The 18925-nt window shown below is 38.4% G+C and overlaps 1 protein-coding gene across 2 annotated transcripts in view; it reads left to right on the plus strand.

The window, feature by feature from the left end:
- Window positions 1–1656: 1656 nt before the first annotated feature.
- The window catches only part of CSF1R (colony stimulating factor 1 receptor), an 86107-nt gene continuing 68838 nt past the window's right edge, over window positions 1657–18925 (plus strand). For both annotated transcript variants that reach the window (XM_075210036.1, XM_075210037.1), the window contains exon 1: window positions 1657–1838. In XM_075210036.1, coding sequence (XP_075066137.1) covers window positions 1790–1838 — 49 coding nt within the window. In that variant the 5' untranslated portion in view covers window positions 1657–1789. The remainder of the gene's footprint in view (window positions 1839–18925) is intronic.

Genomic DNA, 18925 nt, shown 5'->3' on the forward strand with positions numbered 1-18925 from the left:
AGGACACCCCAAAAGCACTGAGGTGTGCTACAAATTATTTAGTAGATACTGCTGACAGATATGACTTTTGACAGCCAGAAATATTAATGCACAATTAGGGAGGACACCCCAAAAACACTGAGGAGTGCTAAAAATTATTTAGTAGATACTGCTGACAGATATGACTTTTGACAGCCAGAAATATTAATGCACAATTAGGGAGGACACCCCAAAAACACTGAGGAGTGCTACAAATTATTTAGTAGATACTGCTGACAGATATGACTTTTGACAGCCAGAAATATTAATGCACAATTAGGGAGGACACCCCAAAAACACTGAGGAGTGCTAAAAATTATTTAGTAGATACTGCTGACAGATATGACTTTTGACAGCCAGAAATATTAATGCACAATTAGGGAGGACACCCCAAAAACACTGAGGAGTGCTAAAAATTATTTAGTAGATACTGCTGACAGATATGACTTTTGACAGCCAGAAATATTAATGCACAATTAGGGAGGACACCCCAAAAGCACTGAGGTGTGCTACAAATTATTTAGTAGATACTGCTGACAGATATGACTTTTGACAGCCAGAAATATTAATGCACAATTAGGGAGGACACCCCAAAAGCACTGAGGAGTGCTACAAATTATTTAGTAGATACTGCTGACAGATATGACTTTTGACAGCCAGAAATATTAATGCACAATTAGGGAGGACACCCCAAAAGCACTGAGGTGTGCTAGAAATTATTTAGTAGATACTGCTGACAGATATGACTTTTGACAGCCAGAAATATTAATGCACAATTATGGGGGACACCCCAAAAGCGCTGGGGAGTGCCAAATATGAAGAAAAAATAATAAACCTCTATCCTCCTCTCTGCACTAGCGATTTTGGTTAGAGCAATTGCAAGAACAATATTGTATTCTCTGTCCCTGCTCTAATTAGCCTATGACTACACCCTGCTCTCTCCCTCTGTCAAATGGCGATGGATTGCTGTGGAGGCGTGTATTTATAAAGTTGAAGTATCGCGAGAACCGAGTCCCGAGATCCGACAACGTCACAATGACGTTCGGCCTCGATTTGGATTCGGAATGGGCGGGAGAGTACCGAGCTGCTCAGCTCGGTACTCGGATACCCAAAGTTCGGGTGGGTTCGGTTCTCGGAGAACCGGACCCGCCCATCTCTAGTTGAAATTGACCTTTTTTAAAAATGTAATAACAGGCTAGACAAATACTACATAGAGATACACAAATTGTTGGGCCCAGCGTTATACCCTCCAAGGCACGTTTTGGATGGATGCAAAACTCTGACACACACAATTCTGCAAAATAATGGCAATAAAACCTTAAAAGGGTCTTCTAAGTGCTATTTGTCTCTTGGTATATTAAATGATTTGCAAGCCACCTGAATCGTCCTCAGACAAAGTTAGTGCAGTTGGGAATTACAGGTGCCTGGCCATTGTGTGAAAAATCCTTTTTTGTCATTTATAAGAAATTAAAAATAAATCTATACTATGAGTTTTGTCCTTGTTATTGTGCACTTTGCTCTCTTCTTCCTCCTTCCACACAGTTTTGTAGATACGATCTTTAGCTTAAGGTTAGGAGGCACAATTTCCACATCTGTGGTGAGCAATTTGGAAAACAGAAGTTCCTGGACAAAAGACATGTGTCACTAATACTGATATTCAGAACACCCTGATCTCTCTGCCAAGCTGGGCTGGCTGCATGTTTTAGTTACTTATCTATTATTACACTATTACACTGTTCTGGATAACTGCAGTGGACTGTAAGATAGAACAATGGGCACAGCAGCACTGACCCTGCTGATCTTAACAAGCGTCAGATATGGTGAGTTCCTAATCGTATACTGCTTCTTTTTCCCCATTAATTTATATATACAATTATTGTTCCACTGAAAGAAGTTACCTGTCTGACATTTCTATTTCTGTTGACAACATGACCTTAAATCCCACCAAGAGAGCTCGCTGCCTAGATGTGATCCTTGACTCACAATTATCCTTTTCTCCTCACATCGACTCTATATCTAAATCAGGTTACATACATCTAAAAAACATTTCCAGAATATGCACATATCTTTCGCAAGACACTGCAAAAATGTTAATTCATGCACTCATCATCTCCCGCCTTGACTTTTGCAATTCCCTCCTTACTGGTCTTCCCCTAAACGGACTTAAACCCCTACGATCTATTTTGCACGCAGCGGTCAGACTGATTTTCCTTGAAAATCTTTCTTCCTCTGCTGAGCCACTCTGTCAGTCTCTACATTGACCGCCTGTTTTTGCAGACTCCAATATAAAATTCTTCTACTAACATACAAGGCCATCAACAAAACTGCCCCAGCATACATCTCCTCACTCAAAATATCTTCAACTCAACACCTCCGTTTTGCACAAGATCTGCGTCTCTCATCCACACTCATTACATCCTCCCATTCCTGTTTACAGGACATTTATCGAGCTGCACCCGCTCTATGGAATTCCCTCCCTTGCACAATAAGACTTTCCTCTGGTCTACAAACCTTCAAGCTTTCTGTGAAAACCCACCTCATCAGGCAGCTTATAATATTCCTCAGGCACATTCTTAACCTTACTAGGTTATTCTATTACCACCCTTTACACAATTCACACAAGACAACAATCCTCCGACCCCATGACCAACATTGCTGTGTGACTGGATCATATAGCATACAAATAACTTTTTACCTTTGCAATCTGGCTGGACCAATATGCAGTATGTAGATTTAACCTCATGTATCAAACTCCCATTGACCTATAGATTGTAAGTTTACGAGCAGGGCCCTCTTACTGCTTTGTCTGTTTTACCCGTTATTGTTTATTACTGTGTTTTTCCCCAATTGTAAAGCACTACGGAATTTGCTGGCGCTATATAAACAAATGTTGATGATGATTGATGATAATGATTGTTCATGTTTTTAAACAAAGTTTGAAGAAAATGCGGTACTGTGTACACTAAGTAAGATTTTCACTAGTCACTTTCCTGCAGATCTGGTCAGCCAATAGTCGGTTTTAGCCAAATTGGCCTAACATTGCAACCTATGCCCAAACAAATGTTCAGTGTAATCTGACAGTATTATCTTAGATTTTATACTCAGAACTGAAAAATATGATCAGTTGTTGATCCATATTAGCATTATCTGCATAGGGAACAGAAGATGCCATCTGACCAACTGGATCTGTGCAATGGGTTACAACCAGTTGTTTAAGTGGGTTGGTATACAGTGGAATGTCATACCACCGCTTCTCGTACGGTTTTGATTGTGAAACTATCAAATTTCATTCATTTACATTTTCATTACATTTCCCATACCGCCACATCTAAATTTGCACTTCGACCACTGCTTACAAGACTTGTGTTACCAAATTGTTCATGGATCTGATGAGGACAAGTGACCAGACATAAAGCCTTTATTGAAGTCTATAGAAAATACATTTACTAAACAGTAGAAACTTGTTAGGCACTCAATAATATAATCTTCACATGCTTTTTATGCTACAAAGTACAGCTAATTCCAAATTTCAGCAATTAAATGGAAATAAAAGAACAAAGTCCACCGTTTTATTATAGTTAACAATGCCAATTTTTATTGCATCAAAAAATAGCTGGATAACAATCAATAAACAATTCATTGTGGATTCACATGTTGCAGTATTGTAGAGTCCCTAATTATAAGTCATAAGCATCCTGAGTAACTGTAGTGTGGAACAATGGTTCTATACAAATCACAAGATATAAGTGCACCCCGATAGGTACCTAAACATATATTATAAAATGATACAACACATTAAAACAACATTAAGTCCATAAATACAAATAAAATTTAAGTATGAAATATTGGCTTACGAATTCAATGAGCATTTTGCAAAAATATTTGTTGTTAACAATCACTCAAAAATAGTTTAGTGTTAATAGTTGAATTTAATAATAACCATTTAGTTCTACTGGGTTCATTTTGTCATGCTTATATTAATAGCTACAATGTTGGCTTGCCATGTTTCTAAGTGTTCGGCAATAATTTCTTTGTACATTTATACTTTGGTACCTATTAGGGCATTTGGACAATTAATTTTACTTTATACATCACTGCACCTGTTTTCAAATAATAGTACTGCAACTAAAGAATTGTGTTCCCATGATGCTTATGCGTTGAGGACCATGCAAACTGAGAAAACGTAAACTCACAATGACGTTTGCTGATTTGTATCCACTAATTTTAGGTGTAATTATTATTATTATTATTAATATTTATTTATAAGGCGCCACAAGGCATCCGCAGCGCCGTACAGAGACAAACAAAATTACAATACAATGGGAGACAGCACAGTACAGTAAACACAGCAACTCAGTAAGCTCAATGCACAGCTAGAGAGGGCGGGGAAGGGGGAGGGCGGATACGCAAACGACGGGGCCCAAGAAGGAGGGTGCGGAAAACAGGGAGACCCCCAGGGGGGAGGAGGGAGCGAGAGTGGACGTGGGGTGGAGGACCCTCGAGGAGGAGGGCTAAGTAGCTGGAGAGCAGAGTTAGAAGTGGTGGAAACAGGAGGAGAGATGGCCCTGCTCAGAGGAGCGTACAATCTAAGGGGAGGGGTGGACAGACAGAGAGACGCAGGGGAGAATTAAATTTGAATTAAAATTCATAATGTTGTTCCTTTCAACTTGAGCATTTTTATTTGCATCAGCCTTGAAAAAAACATTATAGCATAAGATAAAGCTCTCCATAATTCAAAAGATTTGGACAGGTCAACTGGGAATCGTCTCCAGTTGCTCGGACAATAGCTGGAACACTATGAGATCCCTGAAATTGTGGGAAACTGGACATTTCATCCAAGAACACATTTGCTTTCTTTACTGAGCTTTTTCTAGGTGCATAGTTATGTCTGATGCTATCACACATGATATCAGGCAGTTGGGCACTCAGGCTGGTGATCTAATTATATAGCGATCCCGTTACCTGCAGCGTGTGCCAACTTAAGTATTACCTAATTTTAGTGCTTTCAAACTCAACTTATTAAAGCAAATTGTTTAATGAAATATACTATTACATTATATTTGTAACTTTATGTGCAAACAGCATCTTACTGAAAAAGACAATCATGCACATAAACAAAGATATCCTTCAGGTTTTCCCATTCAACTCCTTTTTATACTAATTTTTAAATATATGGCTCTATCCAGTTTGCACTGTGCATCAGGTGTGCTTAATACATGGATTCCAGTATATCCCTTGGTCTGCAGTGCACGAAATAGACTTTACCAACTTTCAAACATTGTTTGTGTGGGTTTCCTCTGGGTGCCCTGGTTTTCTCCCACACTACAAAAACATACTGGTAGGTTAATTGGCTGCTATTAAATTGACTTTGGTCTCTCTTGGCCTGTGTGTGTGTTAGGGAATTTACACTGTAAGCTCCAATGGGGCAGGGACTGATGTTCTCTGTACAGCGCTATGGAATTAGTGGTGCTATAACATAAACAGCTGATGAGGATAACGCCCCTCCCCCCAATTCTGCCAGTATACACTATAAGACACAAAATCACTAATACGTTTCTCCATTACCACAACAACCTTTAATATCATTATTTCTCAAACACAAATTGATCTTGCTTTTTAAAGAGAACTGTCATACCCATTTAAACTCCAGTATTCTTTTTAACATATTTTCAAACGCGTGTAAACAGTCAGCTCACCTAAGTGTGACACATGTGATGGATTGTAAATGTTGATACTGCAGTATGAGTAGGGGGAAAAAAGACCACTAGAGTTCACATCCCAAAAAATAATTATTAATACATTAATGACATTTTACACCCTGCTTTTAGTCCCAAATTACTTTTGAGATGTATATGTTTTAGCCTCACTATATCATAGTTCAGCCCAAAGTTGCTGAATCCTTGATTTTTGTTAGCGTATGCATGTGTATCATAACCAGACACTAAGTCCACAAGAAGAGGATACAAGTGGAGTGTGCATATTTAAATTGCTGATAAGACAACTGGTTACACCACAATAGGGATAAAACGAAGATGACTGAGAGAACAGACTCTGTAAATTGAGGAAGTAGAGAACATTTCTCCCCTAAAGCTTGGATGTTTGTTAAACTTTCAATAACCAACTTATCTCCACAAAACAAGGCAGTTAAGGCAATTTACTAACCATGGAATATGTGGATGCACTTCATCATCATCATCATCATCTTCATCTTCATCATCATCCTTTATTTATACGGAGACACAAATTCCATAGTGCATGACATAATCATACATATGAGACATACATGAGAACAGTAAGCATGACAATAGATGGGTAAAAATGAGCAGAATAATAAATTAGAGATGTGCGCAGACCCTCGTGTTTCGGTTTCAGAACAGGTGTGGGTTCTAAACCACGTCCGTGTTTAGGCTTTGCTACCAGTTTTGCCAAAAAAGCGCTTTGATTTTGGTTCTGGATTTAATTAAAAATTGTAAAAAATAGGTAAAACAATGTCATTTTGAGCTGTTTTTGCTCCTATTTTACTATTTATAGCATTAACATTCATTTTCAGTCTATTTTCTAATGATCCCTTCACTACTGTTCAAATTTTCACCAATTTTGTCCAAAGTCTGTAGCGAGCTGTCTTAATGAAGGATTTTGTAACTTTGCATTTAATTTCTCTGTCTCAATTCAAAAAATAATAAACTGAATAGTGTTGAAATCTCTCTTTCATTGCACCCAAACCTCCTTTGCATGTTCAGGCTTACTATTACTGTAATTGAATAAATAAATAACCACAATGACACCAATGTGGCAAAGGGTCACGATTTTTATTTAAACAAAAATGGTTGCAGAGAGAGCAATGCGACTCAGCTAACAACTAATAGCAAATCCAAACAGTGGAAGGTCAGATTGCTATTACACCACTGGTCCCAGGATATAATACTTAACAATGTAACTAGTAAATGTCATAAGCTTTTAGAATTAGCAGGAGAGGTCTTTACCTATAGCAGCTGCCTTTCCCGTAGAGTTGACCACATTCACAGGTACTCGGATGCCCTCTAGATTTAACTCAGTGTAGTAAAAGCTTATGAGCAGGAACCGGTAGCACCGAGATGAAAGAAAGGGAGCCAAGAGCAGGCCGCCACGTCCACTCAAGAGGCAGCAATAATTTAATTACAGCCGTGTGCCCTGCATGGGAGGGATGGCAAATTTTAGCATGGGGGCAAGACACAGCCACTTATTAAGAACATTCTAAAGGAAAAAATGGAGGTGACCCAGCCCAAGGTAGCCCACTATTGGACCAGCCTGGGGGGCAGATGCCCCCCTGCCCCCCAGCCCAGACCGCCCCTGGCGCCCTGGCTGCTTGTCACTAGCCAGGATGCAGCGGCAATGTGAGGCCTTCCGATTGCCCTGGCATCAGAGTGAGTACACCTTTTCTTGGGAACCACCCCTGTTAGAAGTCATGAGTAGACCCCTTTACCGGAGGTTCGGAAGAACCTTCGCCCGGGAAATGATTTTTCGACCCTCCTTCCTCATCATATCTCCTTCTATACATGTATACTTTGCTAGGGCCAAAATCTGCTCTCTTAATTTCCCAGAATGTGGACTTTCAATTGCATTGTCAAGACATGTTTTGGACAACCAAACCTGCATCAATGTGAGTATTATACATACGTACATGTGTGGGAAGGCATACTTTTGGCCTAACTGTCTCTTTTACATATTTCTTACACTTTAATAATAAAACATAGAAATATTATATTTATATACATCAAATATTTATATACTTGGGTCTTGGGGACCACCTCCACTGCAGGTCACAGGCATTCCCCTTAACCCCTGGGTTGGATGAAGTTTCACCCAGGAAAAGGATATTTCAGCCCTCCCTCCCCATACATATATACGAGTCCCCTGGTTTGATTCAGAATGGTAGCATTACGACAGAGAGCATATAAGTAAAACAAGGTAAGGAAAGCCCTGTTTTTGGCTTCTGATGAATATTCTGGCAATATAATGTATTGTGTGTGTAGTCTTTGAAGATTTTTAGTATGGCTGCACGCCATCTTCTTCTCTCAGCATCCTCATTTATTTATGTAGCGACAGCAAATTAGGTAGCTCTTTACAATTGGGTATCTACTTGTCTAAATATCTACTGATGTCTCTGTCTATTTAATGACCTGACTGTTACTGCCTCTTCACTCTCCATAATGCTTGCTGTCTAACATTTTAGTGTGTACGTAGCGTTTCAACATTTTTATCTCTTGCACCTTACACTAATTTTTTTTGCTGTTTATTTTATCCAATGGCCTTGCTTCAGTTGGTGGCATGGCAGGTGACATTTTTTTTGCAGAGACTGCAAAATGCCCAGTAAAAAAACTTCACATCCTTTTTTAATTATAGATTTCACTTGATGGCCCTTTCAAAATGTATTGAAAAATAGAAAAGATTAGAATATAATATATATAGCCTTTTTGGAAGGTGTGCAGCTGCTGCTGAATCTCACACACAAACACCCAGTTTTTTTCAAAATAATTTCAGTTGTCACTGCCCCACACAAAATTTATATCACTAGAAAACCAGTAAATGTTAAAAGAAATAAAGAAAAAATGTTTAAAATGAAAAAGTATTGAAAAATAGAAAATATTAGAATATAATATATATAGCCTCTTTTGGGGGTGTGCAGCTACGTGCTGAACCTCACACCCAAAATCCCTGTTTTAAATATAGATTTCACTGAATGACCCTTTTAAAATGAAAAAGTATTGAAAAATAGAAAATATTAGAATATAATATATTTAGCCTTTTTGGGGGGTGTGCAGCTGCTGCTGAATCTCGCACATAAACACCCAGTTTTTTTTTAAATTATTTCAGTTGTCACTGCCCCACACAAAATTTATTTCACTAGAAAAACATTAAATGTTAAAAGAAATAAAGAAAAAATATGTTTTTTGGATTCTGCTGCTAATACCAAATGCATACTGTTTTTCTACAAGAAATAAAAATATACTAGTTATTTAAGAATGATTTCTATCTAACTCAGTCTGTATATATTGTTTAGTGCTATTATATATATCCAAAGCATTAACAACAACCAGCAGCCACTAGTCCGTATAAAGTGTATTTAAGATTGAAACTAAAAGCAATTGATCAGCAAACTATGCTAGCTGTCTAAAGTCTCCTGCTTTACAATACAGACAGTATTCTATTGCTTTCCTATGTCCCTCGTTCACCCAGAACGCTATTTTATGAACAGAACACTGCAGCTAACCTTCTCCCTACACGCTGTGTCTTCTAAAATGGCACATGAGAAAATGAGGGAGGACTATATAAACAAAAGATGGTGATCCAAAACTCGTGAGAGTTTTGCAAAGAATTTTACCGGAAATTATGTTTTGCCTCGTTTTGAGATCCAAGGTTGGCGGGAGAAACCGAGTAATGACTCGGCTTCACTTGGATCCCCAATATCGGATTTTGTTACATTTTACATAATCCGAACCGCTCATCTCTATAATAAATTTATGGATGCAATTACCAGAAAAAAAATCACATGGCATATAGAAAATAATATAGCGTAAGACATGGCAGAGAGAAGCAAGGAAGATGTAGAGTGGATAGACATGAGACACAGGGTAGAGGACAATGCCAATGAGAGCTTACATTCTAAAGGGATGGGAAATGAGAGATAATAGGAGCAAATGGGATAATAGGCATAATTGGGTTCACTTTGGTGTGAGAAGATGCTGAGGCCAGGGTGGTGCAGAGGCCTAGATGGTACAGAGGCCTAGATTGTATAGAGGCCTGGAAGGTATGATGATGTAGAGGCCTAGATGGTGCAGAGTCCTGGAAGGTCAGATGGTATAGAGGCCTATATGGTGCAGAGTCCTGGAAGGTCAGATAGTATAGAGGCTTAGATGGTACAGAGTCATGGAAGGTCAGATGGTACAAAGGCCTAAATGGTACAGAGTCCTGGAAGGTCAGATGGTACAGAGTCCTAGATTGTACAGTGGCCTGGTAGGTCAGATGGTACAGAGGCCTAGATGATGCAGAGTCCTGGAAGGTCAGATGAAGCAGAGGCCTAGATGGTACAGAGTCCTGGAAGGTCAGATGGTATAGAGTCCTAGATTGTACAGTGGCCTGGAAGGTCAAATGGTACAGAGGCCTACATGGTGCAGAGGCCTACATGGTGCAGCGTCCTGGAAAGTCAGATGGTACAGAGACCTAGGTGGTACAGAGTCCTGGAATGTCAGTCACATCACACCACCCCCAACAAGATCCTGCCACCCTCCTGTCACATCACATCAGCTACCAACCACATCATGCCAACCCTAGTCACATCATACCACACCCCAGCCAAATCACGCCAACTCCCAGCCACGTCACAACAATCACGCCACATTTCAGCCACATCCCACCAATCACACCACCCCCAAGCCACATCACGCCAACCCCCAGCCACATCACGCTAAACTCCAGCCACATAATATCAGCCCCCAGCCACATTATGGTAGCCCGAGCCTCATCAAGCAGTATATAACTCATAAAAAATGGACTTGAGTAAAAATAGCGACACTTTCTGGATTACAAACCAGAGCTGGATTAAGATAACATAGGGGCCAAGGCAACATAATAGTTTGGGCCCTCATTCCGCCTCATTTTGTCAAAAACAAACATAACAAAGGACATAAAAACATGTTAGGCATCCTAGGCCCATCAGTGTCCACTGTGTCCTAGGAGGGAGCCTAGGTTGCCTAAAGGATGATTCAGCTCTGCTACAAAGGGCCTAAGGTCTAATAGCATATTATTATCTGCTAATTATATTTGATTGTTTAGTGGCAAGAAATACTGTGAAGAAACCTAGTGTAAGGTTAGCATGATTAATTCTTTTTAAAGGTATTTAGCCACCTATGAGGTAACATATCTCTTGTGAAAAAGTTGTTTATTGAGGAATATATAGTTGTAGTTCATGTCCCTTTTCATAATAAACCCTCTCCTCCGATGGCTTTTCCTTCATCCCTATAATAAAGACTTCCCCCCCTTTTATAGCGTCCTGTTGTAAGGGTCTTGTCTGGGTTGGAGCCTTGCACCTCTCTGCTTCACAGACAAAAAGAACATTAAAAGCAGGTTGTAGTTATTCAGACCCCTCAGTGCCCATCAGGCCCTAGGTGGGAGCCTGGGCTGTCTTGTTGGTGATCCGGCTCTGCTGTGCGTAGGCCACATACTGTGTGGAATATTCAATGCTCCAATCCACTAAGCTGTTTCTATCAAAAGAAAGCAACATTTTGTACCCCCATTGTTATCACCATCTTGCTGTGCATGAACTCATGTCATATTCATACAAAAATTCAAACAACAAGATAGACCATTTGCGCTCCAACCATTTAGGACTTCCACATTATAAACAAAAGATACGTTCTATATATCTCACTTCTGTCGCGACATCTCTTCAAGAACGCCACTCTCGTATGTATGTAGAATATTCTATATTCATACAAAAATGACAATTGCAAAATTATATTTTGAATTGAACTTTTGTACAAGAACCCTAGTCAGTTATGCCTTTTTAGAAACACTTAATTGTAAAAAATAAATCTCACCAATGCTGACTAGGAGTCAGGGACACATGTCTGAAAGCTGAATGGGCAATTTCACCGCAAGTTGCTCAGATGCGAGCCATCAAAAAAGAAAATTGTCCCTGTAGCGGTAGTTTAATTTTTTTTAACAGGTATTACATGTTGACTTGAATGCTTGTACCATCCAAAACACTAAAAGTTCCTCATTTAAATAATGTCTTGTTTGGTTTTTTTTCTACAATTATTTAGTTACCACTTGAATTATGTGATTTTTTTTAAGTAAGGCACTACAAAACATTGGCAAAACACTTGTGCTTAAGTGCCAAAGAAAACAATTTAATGAAAGTCATTGGAATACTTATTATTGTTCTATATAAGCAATAACTGTGTCCCACTTTTTCTCACAATTGATAATTAACACTTTGATACAAATTCCCTTTATTGGAAGAAAAAAAGAGGTTTAGATGGGAGTTTAAGACAATGTTGGTTGGAAAAGCAGAGTGGAATAGGAGACAGTGAAAACAATTAGACTCAACATAGCTTGGATAGTATATATCAATAGTGGGCAATGAGGGGGACATTGGTGTGTTCCCGTTTTTTGTTCTCTTCCTGATCTACACCACAGGTCAGTTGGTGATTGGATGGTGATAACTTCTCACTTGGGCTGTGTAAATATGTTATGCTGTTGCTTTGATCTCAGATTGTGATTGGACCATACGGCCCTAAAGGCATATGACTATTGGGCTTTACTTTTGGCTGTATACTCAAACATAATTCTGCTCCTGGATCAAGCACGGGGCCCTGTGTGATGGCACCCCTAAAAAGTGGCCTTAAGTGGGCATGTAAATCTTTTAATGAAAATATTTTTATGCTGGATTACCATGTAGTGATATCAAGCAGTTGGCACCATATTGATGCAGGTATGGCCCCAAAAAAGCGGAAAGCTTAATAAATCAATATAATAAAATCTATAGGATCATTTTCGGTATGTCAGTAGATGAACTCTATCAACTCCTATCTCACTAATAGACCCCAGTGAAGTCACTTAGTTGGAGTTCTGAATGGACAAGTCTTGGCCAATTTGACCACCCATGACTGTGGCCAAATTAGACATTGATCCTGTTGCACAGCGCAGGGTGTTCACCCCATAAGTGGTCAACTTTATAAATAAATACGTTTATTAAAATTAAGCTTATGGTGGTGAGAAGGAAGACAAATATAATTGTTTTTTTATATTAACAGTATTATATATTAACAGTTATGCTGAAATAATTTGAAATGTTTTAATTATAGTCCTATACTGCAAAGTTCATAAATGGATATAGGAATTGAAGTGACACTAACAGGAAACATATAATTATTTTTATGCAATTCCTGAAATAGCAAAAACTTGTTAAAATAAATAACAAACAGATAAATGAAAAAAACAAGCACAAAACGTGGTTTAAATGAGTCTGTGTATTATTTTCTGGCATCAAATTATATGTTGCTATATATTTAACTGTTTATCTTTTGCCTCGGTTTAAAAAAAAAAGGTTGGTATAGGTACTGTAAAATAAATCCTATGTTCAGTTGTTATGTTTAAATACTTTATTTATAAAGAACTCAAATTATTCAGTGTTTGGGAAACAAAATGATGAAATGGTTGTAAAAGAGAGGAAAACCAATAATAAACAAAAAAGAAAACACTAGCTGGGGGTTTAAGGGAACTAAAAGCGAAGTTACTCAATCAACAAGCTAACTTCTGAGAATTGTCTCGAAACACTGTAAATCTCAGGAACACAATGCAACCAATGCACATTTCTATGCCATTGGCTCAGTTTCACAAAGCTGGAATATACAGTATTATCAAACATAAAGAGATGTCTGTGTTTTGGAAGTAGCATTTTATGTGTCAGTAACAGGCAGCAGATATCAGCTGTTAATATATATTATTAGAGGCTGTGGGATCTGCTCTTTGCTGGCACAGAAACTGTTTCCAAAGCTTTTAACGCTCACGAATGCTACATGCAGCGTTTTCACAAAGCAGGTAAAAAAAAGATGCTGAAATCCAGTTCTACTAAAATAATGTAAAATGCTGTTGCTTGTTTCCCCTAGAAAAAAAAATCAAGTAATAGAATCCATACCATTAATAGGATCCTAAATATTTTTTAGCACAGTGGTGGCACCAGTCTTACATTGGAGAGGAGGGCATGTAGACTATGGTTATATTCAAAAGAACAGAGTCACTTAATTCACTACTATTGTGTTTTAATATTGTGCAACAATAGTTACTGTAATGTATTAACTAGGGAACTTGCCATCCTCTATAAATAGATGTTCCCTATTGCTTTCTGGTTCCCTTATTTACTTATCAGGCATCCTGTCCATTGATTCTTCATGATGGTTGGTGACTATAATGAGTCACTGGATATTGGCAGAGTAATACAGTACTACAAAACACAGTATAAAAATGTATTTCAAATATATTAAATTATAATGGCATCCAAAACTGAGAATTTAGTTTTGGGTGAAGTTCAATAAGTTAAAGAATAATCCTAAATATTGCAACTAGTGGACAATATAATCATGTATAAAAATGCTGGACTTTTCTGTGTTCCTAGTTAGCAAGGTTGCAAGAGGAGACCTCAGTGATTTTGAAATAAGGGTAAATATTTGAACTCCATACACCAGAATATCATAGTCGGGTTGCAGTGCTTAAATTGCTCAGCTCACCTGACAATGTCTAATTGCGATTGGTGCAAACTGCCCAGCCAATGGAGTAGCAGTAGGTGAACCTGATATGTTCAGATGAACCATCCTCCACCATGTGTTTGATGAAGTTACATGTGGTACCAACCTAAAGAACTCTACAACCCTGAGAGCTGAAGGGTTCTCAATTACACAGATCTGTTTCGGGTTGTGTAGATAGCTGTCAGCTCCAATATTACTCACTGGTATCAGCCCTTTTTTTCAAGTCTTTTTAAATGCAGTATTCTGGCTGGCAGCACACTTAAGCTTCAGCTCTCTGCAGCAGTCTATTTTTTAGCAACAACACTTGCCTCACTTTACCTCACAACAGCATAACCGAAAAATGTGTCTCTTTTCACAAAATGTCTCCTCAGTATTCACTCACTCTGAGGCTTCTCCTCTCAACAATCTCTGTCACAAAACCCTGGAATTTTCCAGCAGTTTTACAGACTGGACTTTTTCTGGGTCCTAGAGTCTCTCCTGTATCATGCTGTAAGAAAGTCTTGTTCCACTGGGCCCTAGTGTCCAGCAGTTTTCTGGCTATCACACATAGAGACAGTTCTAATATCAGATTACTTAAAGGCATGAGACTAAATTAAGTAGTTTATTAGAATAAAGATGAAAACATTTAAATTAATAAGTGGGTGGGCAGGCATTGACTTTTTAATCTTTCCACCATATGCATTTCCAGATGGAATGTGTGCTCATCATCCAGATTCTATACCAGAAGAGACGAGGTGTGCAACTATCGCAGCACTGCAGGACTTTATTGAGTCCTGCAGCATATGTCAGCTGCATGCTAAACAAATGTTAATCTGCCATTATTTTGTAAAAAAACAAAAAGTAAAAGATATTACAACCTGTCTAACTGAAGATGCTCCATCTTTTGCTGGGGTGACAATGATAAGCAGCAGGACTTCTGACTGAAGTGCTGTATAACAGTAGGGGCAGTGTCAGACTGTGACATGTACATTAAACCAATTGTAGGAGCCCATATAATTGCATGTGTCTCCAATAAATGGCAACACAGTGATTAAGGGTGCCCTTGCCATGATAGTATTAGAATCACATGCCGAAAGCATGCCATAGCAGCTAATGATATGATGTGCTGAGGCATGTAGTTTCACCACAGCTAGTTTTTATATACTGGATAAAGAAAAATTGTGGACTGTGAACGCACGGTGGAAAGAGGACTCCTGTTTCCATAATGCATCCACAGGCCACAGTACTTCTACATATAAGAGGACATCAGGGCAGATACATTTTATGAATTTAGTGGCCTGTATGCAAGAATATTGCTTGTGTCTCTATTTATATGTGATAAGGGAGAAATAGTAGGGGAATATATTTGACAAGGGGAGAGTGGGGAAAGGATATAATGACCTAGAAAACAAAGCAAACAAATAAATTAATCCTCTATCTGGCTTCCTAATATTTTGTAATTATTTCTTGAGTACAGTTTTAAGAAGAAAATAAATAAACTTTCTTATAGTGTATGATTGCAGTATTAATAGAAAAATGCGCAGATTGCAGTAACCAAAAAAACCACAATGGTGTTCCCCTTGTGGAAGCCAAAATTTCTTGAGAATAGTTTTAAGAAAAAATAATTTTCGTACATTCTGTGTGTCAGTATCCTGGGTTTATGTTTAGCTCTTTTGCAACTTACACTAGCTGATTTACCCGTGAGCAGCTTTATGTGATAATTGAGGACACCAGGTACTCTTGTTTGGTTTGGAATCACTTACACAAAGATCAATATCAAAATAGATATATGTAAGTACAATTGCTCAGGAACAAAATACAATTAACAAAAAGCCAAGGGGTTTCCCGCACAACAAGCCTATGGACAACCATACTCTAAAGGGGCTATAGTCACTGCATCCCTTGGAGCACCGTTCTGGTCGCATGGATCCTAGGCACTGAGCAAAATGGTTCACTCTTCTGACAGCCTGGCAGGGTTTAAGTTTGATGTCTTCCTGCTTTTGTTATGTCCACAAGGTAACGAGATCCGTAGAGATTTGGAGATCCACACACTGGCGCGATCAGTCCGACAGGACCAATAACCCATAGTCAGGTGGTCCCAAAGTAGACCACACAGCAGATGGTTAACTTCCCCATTTTACTCCCGGTCTGGTTCTAATGATGCTTGGGGCCTCGTTGGATTCAGTGGAGTACAAACAGCACCCATTTGATATAAAATATTATGTGCTTAAATATGTGTTCCTACCGATTACCATCTTTTCTGGGAAATCCTGTTCCAGGGTTGACCAGCACTAGCAGAGGTAATCAGGCATAGTGTTTAGCAATTCTCAGGGTGCCTCAAGTTAGGAAGGATGACCTGGTGTTCCCAGATGATAACAGCTCTTTTAGTGGGCAAGTTGGGGAATCTATCGGTACCCAAGTTACACACCTGGAGACATTAAACGTAAAAAATATACTTTACAACAAATATACATAGAGTTTTACAATGCATGACAATTAATACATATTCTCATGTACAATACTGTTGAGAGGGGATATCAAGCAGGATTAACCTTTATCTGGGATGTCCAGCACCCTGCTCTTGCCACAGTGTGCTAGCAATGTTAATAGGATGATGTGCAGATTGAATTTAAGCAATAAAATAGTAATTAATTACATATACCCCCACACCTGATGCTGTACCATGCATGAGTGCAATTTACGACAATACATCTTTACCCTACTCGGTCTAATGTACATACTCCTTCCCTCCCCTGTTTCACCTCTCTAAGCACAATGAGTCATAAGTGTAAGATGTGACCAAATCTGTATATGATGTAAGCGTATTTTTCATGCTCATCGTGGTACAGAAATGTGTATTTTATGTAACAAAAATCTGCATATGTCCAACTCTACATGAACCCCTCTGTCTTTAGAACCAAATTATATCATTTAAAGCACCTACATTCTGCTCAGGGTACCTTCAGCCTTGCTCAGATTCATCACTTTAATGTCCCTTGTCACTCTCTCATTCTGGACATAGCTATAATACTCAAGTTACGATTCCCAATGCTTTCATTCATAGGATTTGGGTCTCTCTGTTATCACAACTCTGCTCATAACTTGGGCTAATTTAGTAGTATCCTGACAAGAAAGATGTAATCGCACAAGGAATGGGATTGACCTCAATCATAAACATAATCAAACAAAAAATATATATAATTGTATAGATGAGAGGGTGCTCTTCTCAACAGATATAATTCTATAATTCTTAAAGAACAGAGTTGAAACTTAAAACACAAAGGCACTCCAGTCCAATGATACATATTCTAATTCAGACATAATTCTTAATATTGAGTATTATAAATTTCTTTGAGAGGCAACATGTATTCACTCACTAATTGGCAAGTAGCCCTGAATTTATTCTTTGACAGACAAAATATATTCACTCATCAATTGGCAAAAACCTTTATTTCAGAATATTGGTTCAAAAAAATTCCTTTATAGCATTAACGGCGAATCTTGTACTTATTAAAGCAGGTGACGAATGGAAAACAGCCTTTAACACACACGATGGGCACTTTGAGTATTAAGTAATGCCCTTTGGGCTTGTAATGCTCCAGCTGTATTCCAAACCCTCATGAATAATATTTTCCCAGACCTTCTCTATCAATTCGTCATCATCTACCTGGACGACATTCTGATATTTTCTTGAGACCTTCCTTCACATAGGGAACATGTAGGTCAAGTCCTGGCTCGTCTGAGAGAACACAACCTCTTCTGTAAACTAGAAATGTGCCTTTTCGAGCAACCTCAGGTTCCTTTCTTAGGGTACATCCTCTCGGGCACAGCCCTTCAGATGGACTCGGATAAACTAACAGCAATTGTGGATTGGCCCTTGCCCACCGGTCTGAAAGCTATCCAACGCTTCCTTGGCTTCGCCAACTACTACAGACAATTCATTCACTTCCATTATAATACTTATCCAGAATGGACTTATATTACATACCTGTGATACTGATATCACATGTACAATATATCACATATTTTTCACACACTTCCATTTATTATTATTTTTCATTTCTTTCTGTCAATCTTGGAATTACTCCATTCATTAGTTTCCATCATTAATTTATTGATTTACTTCTATATTCTACTAATATCATGGAATTCTCTTCATATAATTCATATCGTGTAATTATTTTGTAACTTAGATTTAGTTATACTGTTACACTTGATAGTTTGTGGATATGGCATATATAGTAATCCTTGGTATGCAGTTGACAAATTGCAATTACATTTACTTACCTGTTTTTTTTATTATTTTTTATCTTTGTTTATGTAATGCCACCAAATGCTTTTGCTCGATTAACAAATTAAGGTAAATACATTGGGCCTGATTCATTAAGGATCTTAAATGAAGAGGTATCTTATTGCAGTCTCCTGGACAAAACCATGTTACAATGCAAGGGGTGCAAACTAGTTTTCTGTTTTGCGCATAAGTTAAATTCTGACTGCTTTTTCATGTAGCGCACAAATTTCAACTTTAAATTTCAGTGTACAAAAAAGCTATCAAGTATTTGTGTGCTACATGAAAAAACAGTCAATATTTAACTTATGTGCAAAACAAAAAACTAGTTTGCACCCCTTGCATTGTAACAGGG

Source organism: Mixophyes fleayi, chromosome 4, assembly GCF_038048845.1.
Source record: "Mixophyes fleayi isolate aMixFle1 chromosome 4, aMixFle1.hap1, whole genome shotgun sequence".
Classification (NCBI taxonomy): domain Eukaryota; kingdom Metazoa; phylum Chordata; class Amphibia; order Anura; family Limnodynastidae; genus Mixophyes; species Mixophyes fleayi.